The 21,845-nt window shown below is 37.9% G+C and overlaps 1 protein-coding gene across 1 annotated transcript in view; it reads right to left on the bottom strand.

The window, feature by feature from the left end:
• LRRC69 (leucine rich repeat containing 69) overlaps positions 1-21,265 on the bottom strand; it is a 113,666-nt gene extending 92,401 nt beyond the window's left edge. Inside the window, exons 1-2 of the mRNA XM_004474735.3 lie at positions 21,060-21,265; positions 2,219-2,345 (exon numbers count right to left, since the gene is read on the bottom strand). Coding sequence (XP_004474792.1) covers positions 2,219-2,345; positions 21,060-21,242 — 310 coding nt within the window. The 5' untranslated portion in view covers positions 21,243-21,265. The remainder of the gene's footprint in view (positions 1-2,218; positions 2,346-21,059) is intronic.
• Between the last annotated feature and the right edge of the window lie 580 nt (positions 21,266-21,845).

Below are 21,845 nucleotides of genomic sequence, written 5' to 3'. Positions count from 1 at the left end.
TCCATTTATTCCCCCAGTGTCTTGCTTTTTATTTTGTTTTCAAAGAAGTTTTACATTACAGAAAAGTCATATACAGAATACAGGGGACTCCCATATACACAACATCCTCCCTGTTTTTCCCCTTCCCCTATTAAAAACATTATATATGTGGATGGTACATTTCTTACAACTGATGTACAAATATTGAAACATAGATACAAACCATGGTCAATGGTTTACATTATGGCTTACATTTTGGACCATACACTTTAATAAATTTTGATGAAAGTTAATATGACCTGTATCCATCACTGCAAGATTATGTAGAACACTTCCATCACCCCCAAAATGCCCCCTGTTCTACCTATTCTATTCCTCCCTCCCCTTCCTCTTGGCACCCATGGCAACCATCAGGCTTTACTTCTTGAAGGACAGGATTTATAGTTACTTGCAACAACACTGAAGGCTTAACACACTGGACTCCTGCTCCTCTATTTGAGAACATAGCAGAATTCCCCAGGATAGGAGTCCAACACCTTCCCACTCATTATGTGAGTTTCTGCCCACTGATATAACATACTATGATCAGAAAAATACACACACACTCTCTAGAAGCCTGTCCCACGTGCACCCTTTCCTGAATGGCCCCCACATCCAAAACCCTAAACTGGTAACCCTCCCTTGCCTTATTGCCAAAAGAGCATTCCTAATTTTGTAGTTTCAACCATATACCTGCCAATCCCCAGTGTTCACTTGCTCCCTCCCAGAGCCCTCCCCCCATTTCCATGGACAGTCCAACCCACCCTTCCTACCCTACCCCCTAACAAACCTGCACCACCCAACCTAATAGTATCACTGCACCCCTGCGATGCCCTTCCAGTGCACAACTACACACTTCCACCTTATCATAGATTTTGCCCATATGGGCATTGGCTCACAAACTTCTTCTCCCTTTCTATGTCCTATAAACCTGTCTTCCAGATTCCAGCTTAGTGAGTCTGCTCAACTTGCTTAATTCATTATCAGTGAGGTCATGTAATATTTGTCCTTCAGTGTGTGGCTTGCTTCACTCAACATAAGGTCTTCAAGATTCATCCATGTTATCCCATGTGTTCTTACAGCTGAGTAATACTCCATTGTATGTTTATAGCACAATCTTTTTATCCATTCGTCTGTTGAAGGGCATTTGTGTTGATTCAAACTTTTGGCAGTAGTGAATAATGCCATAATGAACATTCATATTGTGTGCATGTATCTGTTCATGTCCTTGCTTTTAATTCTTCTGGTTATATACCCAGCAGTGGAATTGCTGGATCATGTGGTAGTTCTAGTAACTCTGAGAAACAGCCAAACTGTCCACCACATGCATACTACATTCCCACCAGCAGTGGATGAGTGTTCCCATTCCTCCACATGCTCTCCAACACTTGTAGCCATCTGTTTTCTAATAGCCTACAGTCTAATGGGTGTAAGATGATATCTCATTGTACTTTTGATTTGCATTTCCCTAAAAGCTAGTGATGTTGAGCATATTTTCATGTGCTTTTTAGCTATTTTTTTTTCTTCTTTGGAGAAGTGTCTGTTCAAATCAGTTGCCCATTTTTGAATGTGTTGTTTGTCTTTATTTTCAAGGTATATGATTTCTTTATATATGCTAGATATTAGGCTCCTATCAGATATACAGTTATCAAATATTTTCTCCCATTGTGTAGGCTGCCTTTTCATTTTCTTGACAAACACCTCTGAGGTACACAAGTTTTTACTTTTGAGGAGGTCCCATTTATCTAATTCTTTCATTGCTCATGGTCCAAAACTGATTTAAACTTAGCATCTAGAACAAAGATTACTTTTAGTATCTCAGACATAATAAGAGTGAAAAGAATAATGGAAGGAGAACATCATTCGATTTTCAACTATTTTCCTCTCTGGCTCAGGAAATAGGTCACCAAATTCAAGAGACTGAATTCATACTGATTCCGGAAATGGTAAAATTCACTAACACTAATGCTTTCTTGTTTTCATAAGTCTGTATGTAAAACATATATATATATATATACATTATATGATGGTTGGGGAAAAAAAAGGTGTTGCCCCCAAAATTCCTAAATTTCAAGAATAGTGTGTAAATATCTTTAACAAAAAAGATTAAAACATGTAAAATTCATTTTATCTTAGTCCCATCTTATTACTTATGAGGATTAAATTTGACACTCTTATTGCTCTTCTTTGACTAACTTACCACATGCTCCAGGTGCAAATCTATGAATCCTATTCCCAAATAAATGGAGCTTCTTCAAGGATTTAAGGTATTTCAGCTCTTCAGGAACTTCTTCTAAACAATTGTTTCCCAGATTTAGTGCTGTCAACTGCAAACATATAGATGTTTAATGGAATCACACATTATTATCCACTTTCAAAGGAGAAAAGTATTTAAGGACCTTTCCTCAGATCTATGTAAACTAAAAAATCCTTTAACAATATTAAATAATTATTTCACATACACCTAATTTATCTTTATAAGTAGTGTCCACTTGAGCTTCATGCTCAAAAACTTTATGTTAATTAAAGCAAAATTTAGTTTTTCAATTGAAGCACTTCATTAAAACTGTATTACACATTAATGATGTGCAATCTGAGGAGGAAATCAGAAAAATGATTCCATTTAGAGTAACAACTAAAATGATCAAATGTTTAGGAATAAACTTAACCAAGGACATAAAGAACCAGTAATGAGAAAACTGCAACGCATTGCTAAAAGAAACCAAATGTAAAAGTAAATGGAAGAACATTCCGTGTTCATGGATTAGAAAACTAAATATAGTTAAGATGTCAGTTCTACCCTAACTGATTTACAGATTCAACACAATCTCAATAAAAATCCCAACAGCCTTTTTTGCAGAAATCGAAAAACCAATTATCAAATTTATCTGGAAGGGTAAGGAGACCCAAATAGAAAAAAAAAGATCTTAAAAAAGAAACAAGTTTGGAGGGCTCTCATTTCCTGGCTTTAAAGCATATAACTTAGCTACAGAGGTCAAAAAAAAAAAAAATCATGGTACTGGCATAAAGATAGATTGACCAATAGAGCCGAATCAAGAACTCGGAAATAGACTCTCACATCTTTAGTCAGGTGATTTTTGACAAGGTTGTCAAGCCCTCCCAGGTAGGCCAAAACAGTCTGTTCAACAAATGGTGCTAAGAGAACAGGATAGCCATATCCAAAAGAAAGACAGAAGATCCCTCTCTCATGCTTTATACAAAAATTAATTAAAAATGGATCAAGGACCTAAATATAAAAGCAGCAACCATAAAACTCCTAGAAGAAAATGTAGGAAAACATCTTCAAGATCTTGTGGCAGGTGGTAGTTTCTTAAACTGTACACCGAAAGCAAGAAAAACAAGAGAAAAAATAGACAAATGGGACCTCCTCAAAATTCAACACTTTCATTTTAAAAAAGACTTTGTTGAGATACTGAAAAGGTAACCTACTCAATGGGAGAAAATATTTGGAAACCATATATCCAATAAGGATTTGTTTCCATGCTATATGAAGAGATCATACCACTCAATAATAAAAAGATCAGCAACACAATTTTAAAATGGGCAAAAGACTTGAACAGATATTTCTCCAAAGAGGAAATAGAAATAGTAAAAAAGCATATGAAAAAAAAATGCTCAATATCATTAGCTATTAAGTAAATGCAGATAAAAACTACAAAAAATGCCATATTTTACACCTTACAGAACTGACATTATTAAAAGAGATAGTGGAAAGCCAGCAGTATATTGCTAAATATAAGGAAAGCTAAAAATTGTAACATGGGACTGTATAACATAATGAAAATTCATGTAAAATACAAATACAGGTGATACAGCATATATAAGGTTTTTTTTTAACAAATTATAAATACAAATAAACTAGAGAGATGGAAACAGAATAGCAGCTATGTATGGCAGGGGAAGCATAGACAGACTGAGAGGAGATGAGTTTTTTGTTTGTTTTTATTATTATTGGAATAAAAATGTTCTAAAAATGACTGAAGTGATGACCGACATTGTACACTTTAGATGGATTTATGCTTTATTAATATGTATCAATAAAACTGATTTGTTTAAAAAAGACATTCATGCAACCATTCTGATGAAAAGACATAATCCAAAGTCTGTGATTTTTTTTTTTTTTTAAAGAGTTATTTTCATTTATTTAATTCCCCTCCCCTCCCCTGGCTGTCTGTTTTCTGTGTCTTTTTGCTGCATCTTGTTTCTTTGTCCGCTTCTGTTGTCGTCAGCGGCACGGGAAGTGTGGGCGGCGCCATTCCTCGGCAGGCTGCTCCCTCCTTCGCACTGGGCGGCTCTCCTTACCGGGCGCACTCCTTGCGCGTGGGGCTCCCCTACGCGGGGGACACCCCTGTGTAGCAGGGCACTCCTTGCGCGCATCAGCACTGCGCATGGGCCAGCTCCACACGGGTCAAGGAGGCCCGGGGCTTGAACCGCGGACCTCCCATGTGGTAGACCGACGCCCTAACCACTGGGCCAAAGTCGGTTTCCCCAAAGTCTGTGATTACCTTAGTTTCCTAGTCCTAATGCAACGAATTATCACAACCTTAATGGCTTAAACCAACACAACTTTGTTGTCTTACATTTCTGGAGATCCAAAGTCTAAAATGGATTGCACTAAGCTAAAATCAAAATTTGGTAAAGCTGCATGAATTTCTGATGGCTCTAGGGGAGAAAGTTTTCTTGCTTTTTGAGCTTCCTTGATTTGTGGCCCAATCTTCAAAGCCAGCCAGACTAGTAGAGTCTCTCTCACATCATGTTGGTCTAACATTGACTCTTCTGCCTCCCTCTTCCACATTTAAAGACCCTGGTGACTACATTGGGTCTTTCTGGATAAACCAGGATAATCTCCCCACCTCAAAGTCTGCACACTAGCAACCTGAATTCCTGTTACCCTTTTTTTTTTTTTAAAGATTTATTTTTCATTTATTTCTCTCCCCTCCTCCCCTCCAGTTGTCTGTTTTCTGTGTCCCTTTGCTGGGTGTTCTTGTTTTTGTCCACTTCTGTTGTTGTCAGTGGCACAGGAATCTATGTCTCTTTTTGTTGCGTCATCTTGTTGTGTCAGCTCTCTGTGTGTGCGGCACCATTCCTGGGCAGGTTGCACTTTCTTTCACGCTGGGCAGCTCTCCTTATGGGGCTTACTCCTTGTGAGTGGGGCTCCCCTACGGGGGGGACACCCCTGAGTGGCAGGGCACTTCTCGCGCACATCAGCACTGCGGATGGGCCAGCTCCATACAGGTCAAGGAGGCCCGGGGTTTGAACCGCGGACCTCCCATGTGGTAGACGGACACCTTATCCACTGGGCCAAGTCCGCTTCCCTGAATTCCTGTTACCTTAATTCCCCTATGCCATATAACTCAATAAAATCATAGGTTCTGGGCGCCAGAATGTAGGCATATTAGGGAGGCATTATTTACCTACCATAGTGATTATTTGCATTCTCTTTTTCAAAAAGAATGTAGATTTCATTCTTTTGCCTAGATTTAGTGAAAAAATGCTGTGTTGAGGGCCCTGTAAAATCCCAGTGGTTCTGGTGAGAAATACAAGAGTAGCAGAAGCTGTGAAAGGTCTGAGATTTTACCCTACTTGCAAACAAACAAATTAACCTGCCACAGTTGCATAGATGTTGGTAGAAAAACAACAATATCAGTGCCCAGAATATCGCTATTTTTCTGCTTGCAATGCAGTGGATTGTGTTACAGAAGAGGAACCATGAGCTTAGGTAACATGGCTATAATGGGCAGTAAGCATGCCTGTCCTTATATTTAGAGGGCAACACTATCTCTAATTTCCAAAGTTGTTTGATCTATAAATATCCTTGAAACTGTAGTCCAGAACAAAGTTTCTCTACTTATAAGACATGCAAAAGGACAAGAGATTCATGGAGAAGAACTATCTCCCAACAAAGAGATGGCAACATACATATTTAATGTAAATAGGTAAGAGTAAACAAGCAATAGAGTTTATGATTTCCCACATAATTAATGCTTTTCCATGTATTTCTGAGGGCCTAGATTGCATAGTGCTCATTTTGCATGTTGTACCATAGGTTCTCATCTGTAAGTAGGATATCTGAGGTTAGGGCCCAGATATACGAAAATGACACAATGATTTGATTCATATTATATCAAAAGTAAATTGCAGGATATAACAATCTTGATTGTAATTTTTTTTTACAATCAATTAATTGATTGTATTGATTGTATTGATTACAATCAATTAATTTTTTTGCTACTTAGAAGTATATCCATAATCGAATCATGAAAAAATGTAAACTGATCATATTCTAAAGGAGCATATAACCATCTGTAAAGAAGTAGGTGAGTCAACATTAATTTATAGACTCATTCAAAAAATATGCTTTGTGTTCCTACTATGAACTGGCACCAGTTCTAGGTGCTGTGTATACAGAGGTGAATAAGACATATTAGGCCTTTGCCCTCAAGAAACTTATATCGTAATGATGAGAGATCAACAATCCAATGAATGGATGAATGAATAAATGAAAGCATAAACAAATTAATAAGAGAAATAACAGGGTTATATGGTCTGTAGATAATTAAAAGAGTAGGGAGGGAATGTTTCATTGATCAGGTTGGGCTGAGATCTTGGTGATAATAAGAAAGAAGAAATGGTCAATGCAAAGATCCCAAAGCAGGAGCATTTTTGATGTGATTGAGGAGCCGAGAGATGTGGCTGATGTGAGTGAACATGGTAAACAGTAGGAAACCCAGCAAAACTGAGGTCAGATTATATATAGTTCTATAAAGAAGGGTAAGAGTAAGAGATTGGGATTTTAAGTGCAGTGGGAAATGGCTATACGATTTTGAGCAGGCATGTAATAATATCTGATTCATGTTTTAACAGGATCACTCACTCTGGCTGCTGAATAGACAAGAGTCTGCAAGGAGAGCAATAGGTGAATCAGAAATATCACAGAGGCATTACTGCAGTGATCCAGGTGAGTTCTAATGGTGGCTTGAGTTAGCATAGTGGTGGGAGAGGTGGGTAGAGGTAAATGGGTTTGAAATACGCTTTGGATGTAGGTTGTGAGATGTGAGAGAAAGAAGAGTCAATGATAACACCTATCTTTGGAGCTTGAGTATGTGATATGGAGAAGACTGGGGCAAAAGTGGGTTTGGAAGAGAGACACAGAATCAAGAATTCCATTTTATCTATCTAAAAATTAAGGTGTTTTTCAGTCCTTCAAATGGAAATATTAAGTAGGCAGTTGTAAATGCAAATCTGGAGTTCTTCGAAGTGATCAAGACCAGTGGATAAATCTGTGAGCTTTTAGCAAGTAAAAGGCATCATACTGGATTGTAAAAGATTACCAAGGATGAGAGCACAGAGAAAGAAGTAAATGTAGTGGAGAAAGAGATTGAGAAGGAGAAATAGAAGGGAAAGGCAAAATAGAAGGGAAGAGTGGGACTCCTACAGTATCTGGTACACCAGATACCTTTTATTGAACCAGTATTCCTATCCCTCAGCAACTTGTAGATTTTTCCTGCTGAGGGTTTTCTCCTGCATCCTTCTCTGAAGAATTGTCCTTGGTTAATATGAGAAATTTTACCTGGAGATACCTGGGAGGCTATGCCTCTATCCCACTGTTTTAGTTGGCAAGGGCTGCTATAGACTGGCATTTGGCTTAAATAGCAAGCATTTGTTGTCTCACAGTTGTGGAGACTAGGAATACAAAATCAAGGTGTTATCAAGTCATGCTTTCTCCAAAGTCAGTAGTGCTCTGGTAGTAGCTTGCCAGCAATCCATAACTCAATCTCTGCATCTGTCACATAGACATCTGTCTCCTTCTGTCTTCTACTGATGATTGAGTCCACATTTTTTCTGTTTATAAGAACTCCAGTCATGTTGAATGAAGGCCCATCCTGATTCAGTTTGACCTCATCATAACTAATAACAACTTCTAAGATCCTATTTACAAATGGGTTCATATCCACAGGACTAGAGGTTAGGATTTGAGTGTCTTTGTGAGGGACATAATTCAATCCATAGTACCCACCCTCCAAGGGTGGCCTGTAGCCAATGATGGATGCAGGGATGTAACAGCCCATCCCCTTTGCCTCTGTGGAGCAAAGCATGATACAGAGTTCCAGACAGATAAGGCATAAGCTAAATTTCTCTTGAAACATCTTTCCTAGTTTCTTTCCCTGACCTGGCCAACTTCCCTCACTACCTTAAAGTTTTCTCCTGAGAGGACTGTGTCAGTAAGTTACAGAAGCCCTTGTCTCAGTCTTTCCAAGATATATAGTGTCACAGAATGCCCAACGGGAAAGAAAAGGGAAAAGAAGGAAAAGGAAAATATTTAAGAAGGAAGATATGAGTCAAATTATGGAGGAAAACGACAAGTAAACCAAAAAGCGTAGAAACAAAACACTGTATTTAGCAACATGAAAGTCATGAGTGACCTTAACCATAGGGGTGAAGTGTTGAAAAAGAAAATCTGATTGAAGTGGGCTGTGAGGAAAATGTGAGAAGGCAAAGACAATAACTAGTAGACAATTCTTTTAAGAAATTTGCTGTGAAGGAAAACTATAAAGTGATGCAGTAGCTGGAGGGTTTTTTTTTTTTTTTTGTACTTCCAAGATGAAAGACAGTGCAACTTATAAGTATGCTGGTGGAAATACTCTGTAGAGTATGAGAAATTGCTCATATAAAGAGAGGGATGGCTACAGAATCAAAATCATTAGAAGATGAAAGATAATAGGGTCTAAAGTACTAATGGGTGCTGGCCTTAGATAAGAATAGGGACTCTTCTCCAGGAGTAGTGAAAGGAAAGGTAGAGCAGGTAGATACAGATCAGGTAAGTGGATGGATCAGGTGATAGGAAGATGAGGGAGTTCCTTATTCGAGCATGTTTTCTCAATGGAACATGAAACAAAGTCATCTGCTTGGAGAAGATGTAAGTCATTCAAAGAGAAGGTCATTTTGGAGACCTATCAAGGGAAATGGAATAAGTGGTTGCCACAGTTGGTTTCTGACCCAACACAGCTTCTAAGAAGATGGTATAAAATAGGTAAGATGACATTCAGGATAGGACAATCTCATCTGTTTAACACCATGAACCCTATGGTAAACCATAGACAATATTTAATAATATACTTATAAAAATGTGCTCTCATCAATTTAACAAATGCACCACAATTATGCAAGATGTTGATAATAGAGTGGTATATGGGAACCCTGTATTTTATACATGATTTTTCTGTAAACCCACAACTTCTCAAGTGATAATAATTTAAAAAAACAGGAGGCAGCAGTGCTCTTCTATATGTCAGAATTTTAGCATAAATTCTATGTAAAGGATGGTAGCAAGGACTAAATTACTTTTTTTTAGTATCTTTTTTTCTCTCTCGTTTTTTAAAAATGTTACATTCAGAAAAATAAGAGGTCCCCATATACCCCCTAGAATTACTTTTTTAAAAGATTTATTTATTTATCTCCCCCACCCCCATTGTCTGCTCTCTGTGTCCATTCACTACGCATTCTTCTCTGTCTACTTCCTTTCTCTTTAGGTAGCACTGGGAACCAATCCTGGGACCTTCTGGAATATGAGAGAGGCATTCAATCTCTTGTGCCACCTCAGCTCCCTAGACTGTGCATCTCTTACTGTCTCTCCTCTCTGTCTCTTTTTATTGTGTCATCTTGCTGTGCCAGCTCTCCACTGTGCCAGCTTGCCACGTGGGCCAGCACTCCTGCATAGGCCAGCTCATCAGGCAGGCCAGCACTAAGCATCTGTGTGGGCCAACTTGCCACTCGGGCCAACTTGCCTTCACCAGGAGGCCCTGGGAATCAAATTCTGGACCTCCCATATCGTAGACGGGAGCCCAATTACTTGAGCCACACCCGGTTCCTGAATTATTTTTAAGAAATACCTCAGTCCCAGCTGAGATTTTTCATTGATTAAACAATTTTATGTGTCTATTATGTGCCAAGTACAATTCTGAATGGTAGAAATATAGCAGGGAACAAGACAAACAAGGTCCCCTTTCATAGTGTTTATATGTTAGGAAGTGAGACAGACAACAAATAAGTACACAAATAAATAATTTCTTTGAAAGCTAAGTGCTCTCTATGAGAGAAAGAAAGAAAGATAATGGGAGGGAAAGTAACTGAGGTCTAGGTGCATCATCAGGGAAGGCCTCCACTAGAAGATGACATTTGAGGTGAGATATTTTAGATACTTTGACATGGTTGTTCCAAAAGGTGTTTTACTATCAAAGGGTTCCAGAAGAAGCAGACATCCAAAAGGAGCAGATGCAGTGTTTTGTTAACTGGCATGTTTTCACAGAAAACATTCATAGAAAGACTTTCATAGAAAGTTCCCATTGCTCCTAAGTGATTTCATTTGGACCCATATTCCAGACAAGTATGGCATCTGACAATTAGAAGGAACTTTTATAAATCACCTTTTTAAAAGTTGGTCAATTATATACCTTCCTCATGAATACACCCAGTAAGGAGGGCTCTTTTTATCTTTTTGGGGAAGCTTTATTATTTATTTTATATTTTTGCTTTTTGTAACTTCTACCCATTTATTCCCAAAGCAATCACTAAAAAATTGGTTTTATCCATGCCCCCAACCATCTTTTGCAATTTTGAAGATTGCTATCATAGTTCTCTGAATTTGTTCTATTCTTTCCTTAACCATTTCCCTCAGGACATAATTTCCTGACTCCTCACCATCCTATTCACTCTCCAATTTTTGTGTGTACCTCTCTAAAACATGGCACCTAGGATGAGACTGAAATATGATCTGACTAGCAAAGAGGCTGGTGGGACCACTGAGTTCCCCTTGGGCAGATCACTACAACACTCCTATTCATGCAGCCTAACATGGCATTCATTCTTAGCAGAAGGGCACATTTTTGGTGCATAATTAACTCTGTGGCTAAGAAAAGAGCCTAAGTTAAAGGTCAAGCAGATAACCCATATCCTGCACTTGTGCAATGGAATTTTTTTCTTAACCTAAATATAGGAATTTACATATATCCCTGTAAAAAATGCATCTTGTTTTGGTTAATAGGATGTCTCCAGTGGATGTGATGTTGTCACTCTAAATTCGGTGTATAAAACTGGACATTTCCCTGGATAAAACAGATCTATTTTCACATCTCACTTTGTTTAGCACACCCAACTTTCTCATAACACTATGGTAGCCAAACTTGGGAGTCACCTAGAACATCCCTCTCTCCCTTAACCTAAAACCAATGTCACAAAGTTTTATTCTCATAATTTCCTTTTAGATGCATCTTTATTTCTATTCCATTGCAATCATCCTAGTTCTAGTTCTCATTACAGCCTGCTTATATCATTATACAGCAGAAGAATGCAAATAATGGACTGTATTTTCACCTAAATTCCTTATAACCAGACCTACTCGATTATATCTAAACTAGCTTTCCAAATAAACAACTCATGGGGAATTTCCTTACTCAATAATTCTAAATGTTTCCAACTTCACTATTGCCTTTCCTTATCTTTGAATACCAGCCCCATGTAGCGTCTGTCTAATCCAAGGGCTCTTAACCTTTTTTGTTCCAAGGACCCCTTTGCCAGTCAGGTGAAAACCACAGACCCCTTACTAAGTCCACACATACTGTGGATTATTTAATAAATATATCATACCCACGCCAACAGGTCCCCACAAGAATAAGGTTTTTTTTTTTTCATTTAAATTCAAGCTCATGGACCCCTTGTTAAGAACCCCTGGCTTAATCCAACTCTTTCTAAATTAGATTTATTTCACACCATGACCCACTCATACTTCTCATTTATAACCTATCTGTGGCCTGTCTTGCAATAAATGATTGCATTTCTTCTTACAACTTAGATATGAGATAAATGTCTCAGTGTTCATTGATGCCTTTGGATTATATAATCTAAATTCAATGAACAGCAATCTTCGCATAAGGAGAACAGAGGATAAGAAATTTAAGGAGAAAATTTTCTGAATTTCTTAATTTATTAATGTTAATGACTAACATTTAAATCTAATTTAATATGCACCAAACACCACACTAAGCTGTCTTGTAGTCCTCACAATAACTCTAATTTTACAGAAAAGGGATCTGAGGTCCAGGCTATGATTTATGGTTAAAAAAGAGATTCAACTTTAAGTTGGACAATTTGCAATTACAGTGTCTGTAGTTGATTAACCTAGCATTTAAAAACAACGTCTAGAATATCATAGATTCTCAATAAATATTAATTGAATGCTGCCTGCTTAGGTCATTTCTGTAAGCTAATGGTTCAAATGATGGCATATTCATGATGGTTCTTCCATCAGTTTTTTTTTTTTCAAATAAAGTATCTACTGAGCTCAATCTGCTTCAGTGTACCCAGCTTGATTCACTTCTTTCTGTTTGGGCTGAGTGTTTTCTTTATTTCTAGCCATCTGCTCATCTTCACTAACCACTATATTGGAGTCAATGTAGTGCTTATCACATGAATACCTAGAACTTGCAACCTCTGCTAACATTTAATTATTCTATGCTCTATAAATTACCACAAAAATTTCAAACCTCATGCTCTTTATTAAGTCCTTCAATTATGTGAAATTTTTTAAACCCATGACTAACTAGGATAAAAACATTTTTAAAGAGTATATATTTTAAAAAAAAACCAGCTCAAATATTCACATTTATCTAGAAGTTTCCTGAACTAAATCATCCCTTGATGAAAACATTTTGGAATAAACTATTGGATCCCTTTCCTATAACATGTATAAATGTGTTTGAGCCAGTATTTGAAGTATTAACCTTTAAATACCTTAACACAATGAATATCCACATTTGTTATACCCAAATAGTACACACTATTGTGCTAGGTTCTATCAACCATTATTAATTAAAAATAATTGAATTAAACTAATTAGAAAAGAGTAATATGGTTTTTAAATAGCAAGGGCATGGCCAATGTATGTGTGGGAGGTCAGTATTATGACTCACACTGCTAATTCTTATAAATGCATTTTTTTAGGACTCTGGTATGTTTAAAACCACAGTTCAATATATGTTCCAAAAGTGTCTTCTGAGTCCAGCTGTTCCTGAAAGAATTTGTTTATTCAAATAACTTGGCCAATTTTAAAACCATCATTTAAATTTTGTAGTAACTTCCTAACACATAAAGTCAAATTTCTTGCCCTCAAAACAATGATAATTTAATGGGAATTTCAGAAGTGTCAAGGTCCAGAAAACCATCCAATTTCTAGACATTTCGCTGAGAAACTTGTGACCTTTAAGCACTAGGCACTTATAAGTTAAACACAGTGCCATGAAATTGGCACATTCTACTCAAACAGTATAAGAAAGACTCTGATTGGCATTTGTCTTATTTTCTCAGCTGCAATCACAAATACCATACAGCGGGTTGGCTTAAATAATGGGAATGTATTGGCTCACGACTGAAAGGCTAGAAGTCCAAACTGAGGCATCAGCAAGGGGATGCTTTCTCCCTGAGGACTGTGGGGCTCTGATGCTGGCTAATGGCAAACCTTGATCCTTGGCTTTTCTATCACATGCCAATGCATGAGAGTCCACTCCTTTCTCTTCTAGGTTCTGCTGACTTCTAGTTTCTGCTCTTCCACATGAATTTCTCTTCTTAAAGCCTGTAGTAATAGCACCAGTGTCCAGCCTCTTTCAGTTGAGCCATACCTTAACTAAAAAAAAATCTTTAAAAGTCCCTATTTAGTAGCTTTATACCTATAAGAATGGATTAAGAGTAAAAACAAGTTTCCCTCACCCCCAGAGGTACATAATTCAACCTACTGTAGCATTCAGAGTATGGTAGATTACATTGTGTATCCCAACAAAAACATGTTCTTAATCTTAACCCAAATTCCTGTGGGTATGAACCTATTTGTAAATTTATACCCTATTTGTGGGTATGAACCCTTGAAGTAATATTATATGTATCTCTAAAAAAAAAAAAAAGACAATAAATAAATAAATAGGACCCCTTGAAGATCAGTTAGGCTATGGACTCATTTGTGAATAGGATCTTCTCAGATCCTGCTCAGGCATGGCCAAACTGAATCAGGATGGGCCTTAATCCATTTTACTGGAGTTCTTATAAAGGGAGGCCAGAAGTCAGTGAGAATTGGCAGAGCAGAGAGATCACCATGTGATGAGAGGCAGAGACACAAGCCAAGGAACCCCGAGGATTGCAGTAAGCCAGCATCAGAACATTACAGACATCGGGGAGAAAGCATGGCCTTACCAACACTTTAATTTGGAACTTCTGGCCTCTGAAGTGTGAGCCAAAAAATTCTTGTTGTTTAAGTCAACCCATCGTGTGGTATTTGTCTTAGCAGCCTGGCAAACTAAGACACATAGCAAAAGCATTAATAATGAACTATCTGTCAGAAGCTTTATAGGAAAGAAAAAATAAGAAACAAGGACAAGAGTTCCAAATTATCTGAAAAGGGGAATTACAACACCACATTGACATTCAATTACAAGGCAAAACCTTAAGTGTTTGGAAGAATTACGCTTTGGATGTTTGAGCGAGATGTTTCCTGAGTGACTAATAAGGAAAAGTCATTTTATATGATATAGTTAGTGTTGACAGCAAACTTAGGAGGGAAGAATAAGACCCATTTTACTGATATATCAAGAGAGGCTCAGAGAAATTATGTAAATGGTTCCACATGCCCCAGCTGGCAAGTGAGAGAGGATGGTTGGGCCTCTTCTAGACACCTGCCTGCCATCTGGAGGAAGAAGCTGAAGTTCCAGTAGGGCTGCAGCAGGCTAAATGCAGGTTCAGGCATAGAAATGGAAGCAAAGGAGGAATGAAGGAACTTGGAGAGAGAGAATATGCTGGGTGTACTTGTGCCAGGACAACATAGAATAAACCAGAATGGACGATGAATCCTTGGTTTGAAAGAAAAGCCAGGCTTAGAAAACAAGAGGCATTTCCTACTTAATGGAGAAAGATTCCCAGTGGGTAGGGACAAGAGAAAGAAAAGGCCTAAAGCTGATAAACAGTATAAATGATATCAGCTCCTTTCAGTCCTATTAGAGTTAGAGAGTAAACCCCAGAATGCTCAAGGAAGGACAGACAGGGGAAGTCTTTCCATATGCTCTTCCCTCTGGTTTCTCTCTTAGTAACTTATCCTCAGATTGTAGCACAGATGCCCTTCCTCAAGAACACCTTCTCTGACTTTCTGATGAGACACTCGCATAGCACAATGTAATTCTCCTTCACAGCACTTTTCACAATAATAATGTTACATCTATCTCTGTATTCGATTATATTTACCCACTCAACCTAAGAATAGGGATGCATGGCCATTTTCTGTTCCTTTTTTATTGCCAGCACCTAGCAGAATGCCTACGCCATTGCAGGCACAGTATTTGCTGAACATAAGAATGAATGAATGGATGAATGAATGAATGTTGATTGAGTCAGGGGTCATCAGTAAGGACAGTAAAAGTAAGTAAAGGAGAGACTAGGGACCCAGTAACAAATTTACAAACTACCCAACTCTGCCTAGATTTGGTCTTATTTACAGTCAATTGTTTATGGTCAAATAAAAAGCTATGGCAGAGCATATATTTGTCCTGGGCAACAACAAACGCACACATGAGCAGCTTAGGGGAAACATTGCTACACTGCCATTGAATGTGATGATGCATATCAACAGTGCTGCACATAATTGGAGGTGATGGATAATTGTTTCTTTGGGTATTTTTAAACAATGTCTGACTAACCTATAAGGGGCCTTTGCGCCTATGTGATTCCATAATCACGGTAGTGTTGAGCTTGGTTTAGCTGGACTTTAACAAATGTTTGCACGCCATTCTACTCAAGTTGACATTATATTGCTTACTAGGTGCCTGGCATTAAGGACAAGGCAAGGTCTCTGCCCCAAGAACCATAAAGTGCTTCTTTGAAAATTGTTGATATACCAAGCCATTGTACTTCATCAGTCATGGGTCAAATGCATCATAATAAATTCCAGAACATTAACGCATTTCTACGTCAGTAGAACTAACTGAAAATTTCCAGAGCTTCACTAGTTAAATTAGCAAAGAAAGCAAGAGAGAAGAGGTGGGATCTGTATTCTGTAAAGAAGTTTCCACCCCCATTTTATTGTTGCCAGTTACAAAACGAAAATCATAATTATAATAGCAGCTATAATTTATTGCAAAGTTCCCATGTGCCAGGCATGGAGCTTTACATATATTAATATTTAATTTAATCTCAAACATGAAGGTAGGAACCATGTTTTGTTCACCCAGCATAAACACAAGGTGATGAGTAGTAAATAATTGTTGAAAGAATGAATACACAAAAACAAAACAGAACAAAACAAAACATGGGAAACGGTCTTGGCCCAGCGGTTAGGGCGTCCGTCTACCACATGGGAGGTCCGCGGTTCAAGCCCCGGGCCTCCTTGACCCGTGTGGAGCTGGCCCATGCGCAGTGCTGATGCGCGCAAGGAGTGCCCTGCCACGCAGGGGTGTCCCCCGCGTAGGGGAGCCCCACGCACAAGGAGTGCACCCTGTAAGGAGAGCCGCCCAGCACGAGAAGAGGGTGCAGCCTGCCCAGGAATGGCGCTGCCCACACTTTCCGTGCCGCTGACAACAGAAGCGGACAAAGAAACAAGACACAGCAAATAGACACAGAGAACAGACAACAGACAACTGGGGGGAGGGGGTAACTAAATAAATAAATCTTTAAAAACAAAACAAAACAATAAAACAGAGGTAGGGACAATCCACGTAATGCTCAAACCTGCCATCTTCACATAATCCAGTTTTTATTCTTAGGAAACATAAAGTAAACACCACACCCCAGTAACTTTTACATTAAATAACAGAATAATAAAACAGTAGAGCTGAAAGCAGCCTCAAAACAGACCTCATTTTACAAATGTATTCACTGGTTTTGTAACCTTAGACAAGTGACTTAACTTTGTCCTGACCCATACATCTTTTTAACAATATGGGACTAATAACTTCCTTAAAGATTACAGAAAGTGGGAAGCAGACTTGGCCCAGTGGTTAGGGCATCTGTCTACCACATGGGAGGTCCACGGTTCAAACCCTGGGCCTCCCTGACCTGTGTGCAGCTGGCCCACATGCAGTGCTGATGCCCGCAAGGAGTGCCATGACACACAGGGGTGTCCCTGTGTATGGGAGCCCACGCGCAAAGAGTGTGCCCCGTAAGGAGAGCCGCCTAGCATGAAAGAAAGTGCAGCCTGACCAAGAATGGCGCCACACACACGGAGAGCTGACACAAGATGATGCAACAAAAAGAGACACAGATTCCCGTGCTGCTGACAACAACAGAAGCGGACAAAGAAGAACATGCAGCAAATGGACACAGAGAGCAGACAACAGGGGGGTTTGGGGAGGGGGGAGAAAAAATTACTTAAAATAAATAAATAAGTAAATAAAAATAAAATAAAAAAATAGATTACAGAAAGTCAATGTAGCATTGTATCTGGCTCTCAATAGATGGCTGATATTGTTATTCTATTCTATACCATTTCATGAGTGCAGAAATTTAAACGTAGTATTTTGTTTTAGGAATTTAAAAAATATCAAAACAATACTTATACTTTGCATTCTATGGAAAATAGGGGGCAAGTAGATTGGGGCAAACAGATTTCCTACTATAATAAAAGAAACTATTACAAAAGTGAATTATAAAGTATAATTTTTTTAAATTTGTAGGGGAAGTAGTCCTAAACATTATTGATAAAGGGTATGAGCTGTAGTAAAACAAGCTAAGAGTGTTACTAACTTAAAGAGCTCACACTAACTTGTAAATACATTTGGGGCATTTACAGAACACTGTTAGAATAGGAATTACTATAATATTTACAATCTGACATACACATTACCAAGTTATAAAGACCACAAGGGCACTTTGCAAAAGAGGTTCTTTATCAGCATTTCCTCCGAATGCCATGACATGCCCTGTCCTCTTTCTCTGCTTTATTTTTCTTCTCATCTAGTCATTAATTCTTCTCATCTCAGTACTAATCACCACTTAACATTCTATTTATTTTGCTTGCTTCTTACATCTCTTATAACTGGAATGTAAGCTCCATGAGGGTTTTTCATCTGTTTCGCTCATTATTGAGTCATCAGTCCCTAGTGCTTGGGACACAGATGGTGCTCAATATTAAGTGTGGACTGAATGAATGAAGGCAGTGATGGAGGCCTAGAGGGATGAAGTACCTTAGATATAGCTGATAAATGGCTGAGGCAGGTAAGACATCCAGGACTTCCAAACTCTCAGTCAGAATTCTTTCCAGCTGTCTAATCTCTCTCTCTCTCTCTCTTTTCTTAAACTTTTGTCTGCTCTCTCTTTTCTTAAACTTCTGTCTGCTATTAGCAACAGTGAAAATGAGCAACATTTCTGAACTGTATGAATAAACTACATCTATTCTTTGAGGACTTCTAGCACATTTCATTTGGAGCTAATTCTAGAACACCCAATTTAAAGCAAATAGTATTTTTGGAAATTCCACAACTTCGGAGATACTATAGAAAATAATTGCTACTTCATGAGCAGCTAAACAACGTAATGTCATTGGCCTGAATCCAACTTTTAAAGTACTTTAAAGACAGACCACAAGAAGCCTAGTTTCGAATCAGTTGCATTCCTAATGGTATGATTGTAAGAGCTGAGGGGAGCCAGCTCTTTATTTTAAGAAAGTTGACAGCAAGCAAAAAGAAGTTAAAATTTAAAGTTAAAATTTTACCAAATAGTAAGAGAGTAAGAAGGAAGCTGTAGGAGGAAGCCACAAGAAGATGCCAAAGGACTGATAATCAAACTCTCAGGCTTTTATTCCTGAGGAAATATATTTTACAATCTGTATTTACTGAACAACTATTACTCAAATATGAGGGAAGAATACAGACATTTTCAGACATGCAAAGACTTGAAAAATTTATCTACCACATACCTGTACTGGGATGATAACTAGAGGCATACTCTTGCAAAATAAGGGAGTAAACCAAGAAAGAGGAAAATATGGGATATGGGAAACTGGATCCAATTGAGAGCAACAAAGGCTTGTCACAGGATGACAGAATATATATCAAACCTAGATAGCAATCAGCTTAAATTGGAGCAGGAGGATGGCAGGATTCTGGCGGAAACTACTTCAAGAAAAAAAGCATATTTGATAGAAAATGTAGTAATGATTCAGTTTGGCATAAAATGAGGCAGTGATAAAGGAAAAAAGCACAAAACAAAAATGAAAAGCAATTAGAAACTTCAAAGGAAAAAAATGTTACATAAAAGAAGGAATATAAGCATAGTACAAAATTGACACTGTAAATGATATTGACTTATTCACAATATAAATTTTATAATTTTACAATTCTCCAAGAGACAAAGCAAAGAAGATTTAATCTAGTTTTAATTCAACAGAATATAAATGTTATAAATCTTGTAAAAGTAAGAAGTTTAAAATTTCTGACATGGAAAAGGGGAGGAGAACTGAAATTGGATTATAGATGCTGATGTCATTGTAAAAATTGTGATATTAAAACAGACAAGTTGGTGAAAGAAGAAATAAAGGTCTAAAATTAAGATTAAAAGATAACTGTGCACAATGTAAACAAAGTGATATAACTGCTGGGATGATAAAGGGGAGTGGTGCCTAAAATGGACTAATCAAGGAAAAAAAATATATGTGGGCTATGATGTGGACCACTGACTAGGGGTGCAGTGATACTCAGAGATGTACTTACCAGGTGCAATGGATGAGTCACGAAGATGGGAGAGAGTGTTGCTGTGGGGGGAGTGGGGGGTGGGGGCGGTGGGGTTGAATGGGACTTCATATTTTTTGAATGTAATTTTTAAAAATAAATAAATAATCTATTAAAAAAAGTGATTATATATGGAGATCAAGATTGGGGATGAGGGCAAGTGGGGCAGGAAAGAGTCATTTTTTATTATAAGCATTTGCAGCATTTGATTTTCTTAATAAAATAATGCACTGCACACTTTGACAGGAAAAAAAAAAAAGCAGAGAGAAAAAAACAGCTCAGTTCAAGCTTGGTGAAGTCCTAAATTATTTTGGACAGAAACACTTATACTCCATAAGAAAAGGTCAGATCATTTTTTGTCTTGTAACCCCAAGTGCAATTTTGAAAGTTGCACTTTGTGAGTATTACCCTATTTCTTGAAAGACATGGACACAGAATGTAAGCTCAAAGATTTTCTTAAAAGGAAATGAAGTAGGTAGAAGGCAAGAAAACAGATTAATTTTTTATAACTCAGCTAAATCTAATCAGCTACAATGACTTAACTGCTTATAGGTTCTTTCAGTGCTGGTGACAGTTTAGAAGTGAACAAAAAGACAGTTACAAAGTTAATATCCCTTGCCTTCCCAACCTCAAGATTTTTAGCAGCTGGAGTTTCCCATTGTTAGGCAAATAATATTTAACACAAGCATCTGGGATTCATTTGTGTCAATGTTGCTCTTTAAGAGGGGTATTCTTTATTTAAAGTATTAACCTTCTTTTAAAGACTACTTCAGAAGAAATGAATGTCCCTTCCTTCTCATTCCCTGCCAACACTCGATTTCAAAGTTCAGCCTGCTCTAGGAAATTGAAAAAGGATTCCCTTCCTACATCCGAAACTTTACTTCATTCCATATGCAAGAGCTTCAGGACAATCCGAGGGGTGAAAGACATCTCCATGATCCTCAAATCCAATTCCAGATGTGAGCCTCCAAGGTAGATGAGCACATCCAGGCTTCCAACCCCTTCCCAGATGATAGCCTGCAGAAAGATGAGTGTGTCTGGGACCTAGTCCCCTGATTCCAGATGTGGGCCAAAGAGCACATGAAGAGTTGAAACATCTTCTCCCCTTACCAGATGGAATTCCCTAAGAAAGCCTTCTCATGCCTCTCCAATAATACTCCACAATAAATCTCCAGAGAAGGAAGCACCTAAGTCCTTTGGTTCTGTCCTCTCCTGTTTTAACTTTTCCTATTCTCTAGCCGCAATCCAAAAAGATATGCTATTCCTCACCTGGGTCAAGGTGCTTATCTCTGGGCACACTTCAGAAATAATATTATTCTTCAGGTCTAGAATCATCAGACCAGGCAGTTTTTCTAATCCTGAGGGCATCTTTTTAATGTTCTTTCCATTCAAGGTAACGATCTTAGTGGTTTTACCACCTCTTATTGCTCTTATTAATAATCTCTCAGCCATGGGTTTGGAGAAGTAGAAAAGGGAAGAGGGTAATCATTAAGGATTGTAGTTCTTGACTGTGCATCTTAGAATTTCTAACAGAAGAACTGGGGTGTCATGGAAACACAAACATTCTAATATCTACCATGTTGAAGTTGGAAGCATTAGATGGTTTCCTTTTTAAGAAAATAGAGTAGGAAAATGGCTGATTCCCAGTTTGAGGCACAGAACATAGAAGATGAGCCAACCATACCTTGTGCTAGAGTTAAGAAAGCTATTAAACACTAATGAATTAACATCAAAAGGGACAGAAGCCAACTTCTAGGGACTCCCACTGGTCTAAGATGGGAAAATTTGAGGATTAGAAAGCATAATAACTATTACACATAAAAAATAATCATGAAATACATACAAATGTATCAATATCTAAGAGTTCATACTTACATTAAAAAAGAAACTCATCAGTCATTTTGGAAGTTTCTAGGGCACCAACACATTAGTTTGAAAATTGATAAAAAGAATGAAGAATTTATTCTGCTTTTCTAGTATAAACTGTATTTCAGTGCAACCAAATAATTGCTAAATTTCTTATTCATAGAAGAATTAAAGCTACTAAACGAGGAA

Source organism: Dasypus novemcinctus, chromosome 14 (assembly GCF_030445035.2).
Source record: "Dasypus novemcinctus isolate mDasNov1 chromosome 14, mDasNov1.1.hap2, whole genome shotgun sequence".
NCBI lineage: Eukaryota > Metazoa > Chordata > Mammalia > Cingulata > Dasypodidae > Dasypus > Dasypus novemcinctus.
The sequence above is the reverse complement of the archived record's forward strand: the minus strand, read 5'-3'. Positions and strand labels throughout refer to the sequence as shown.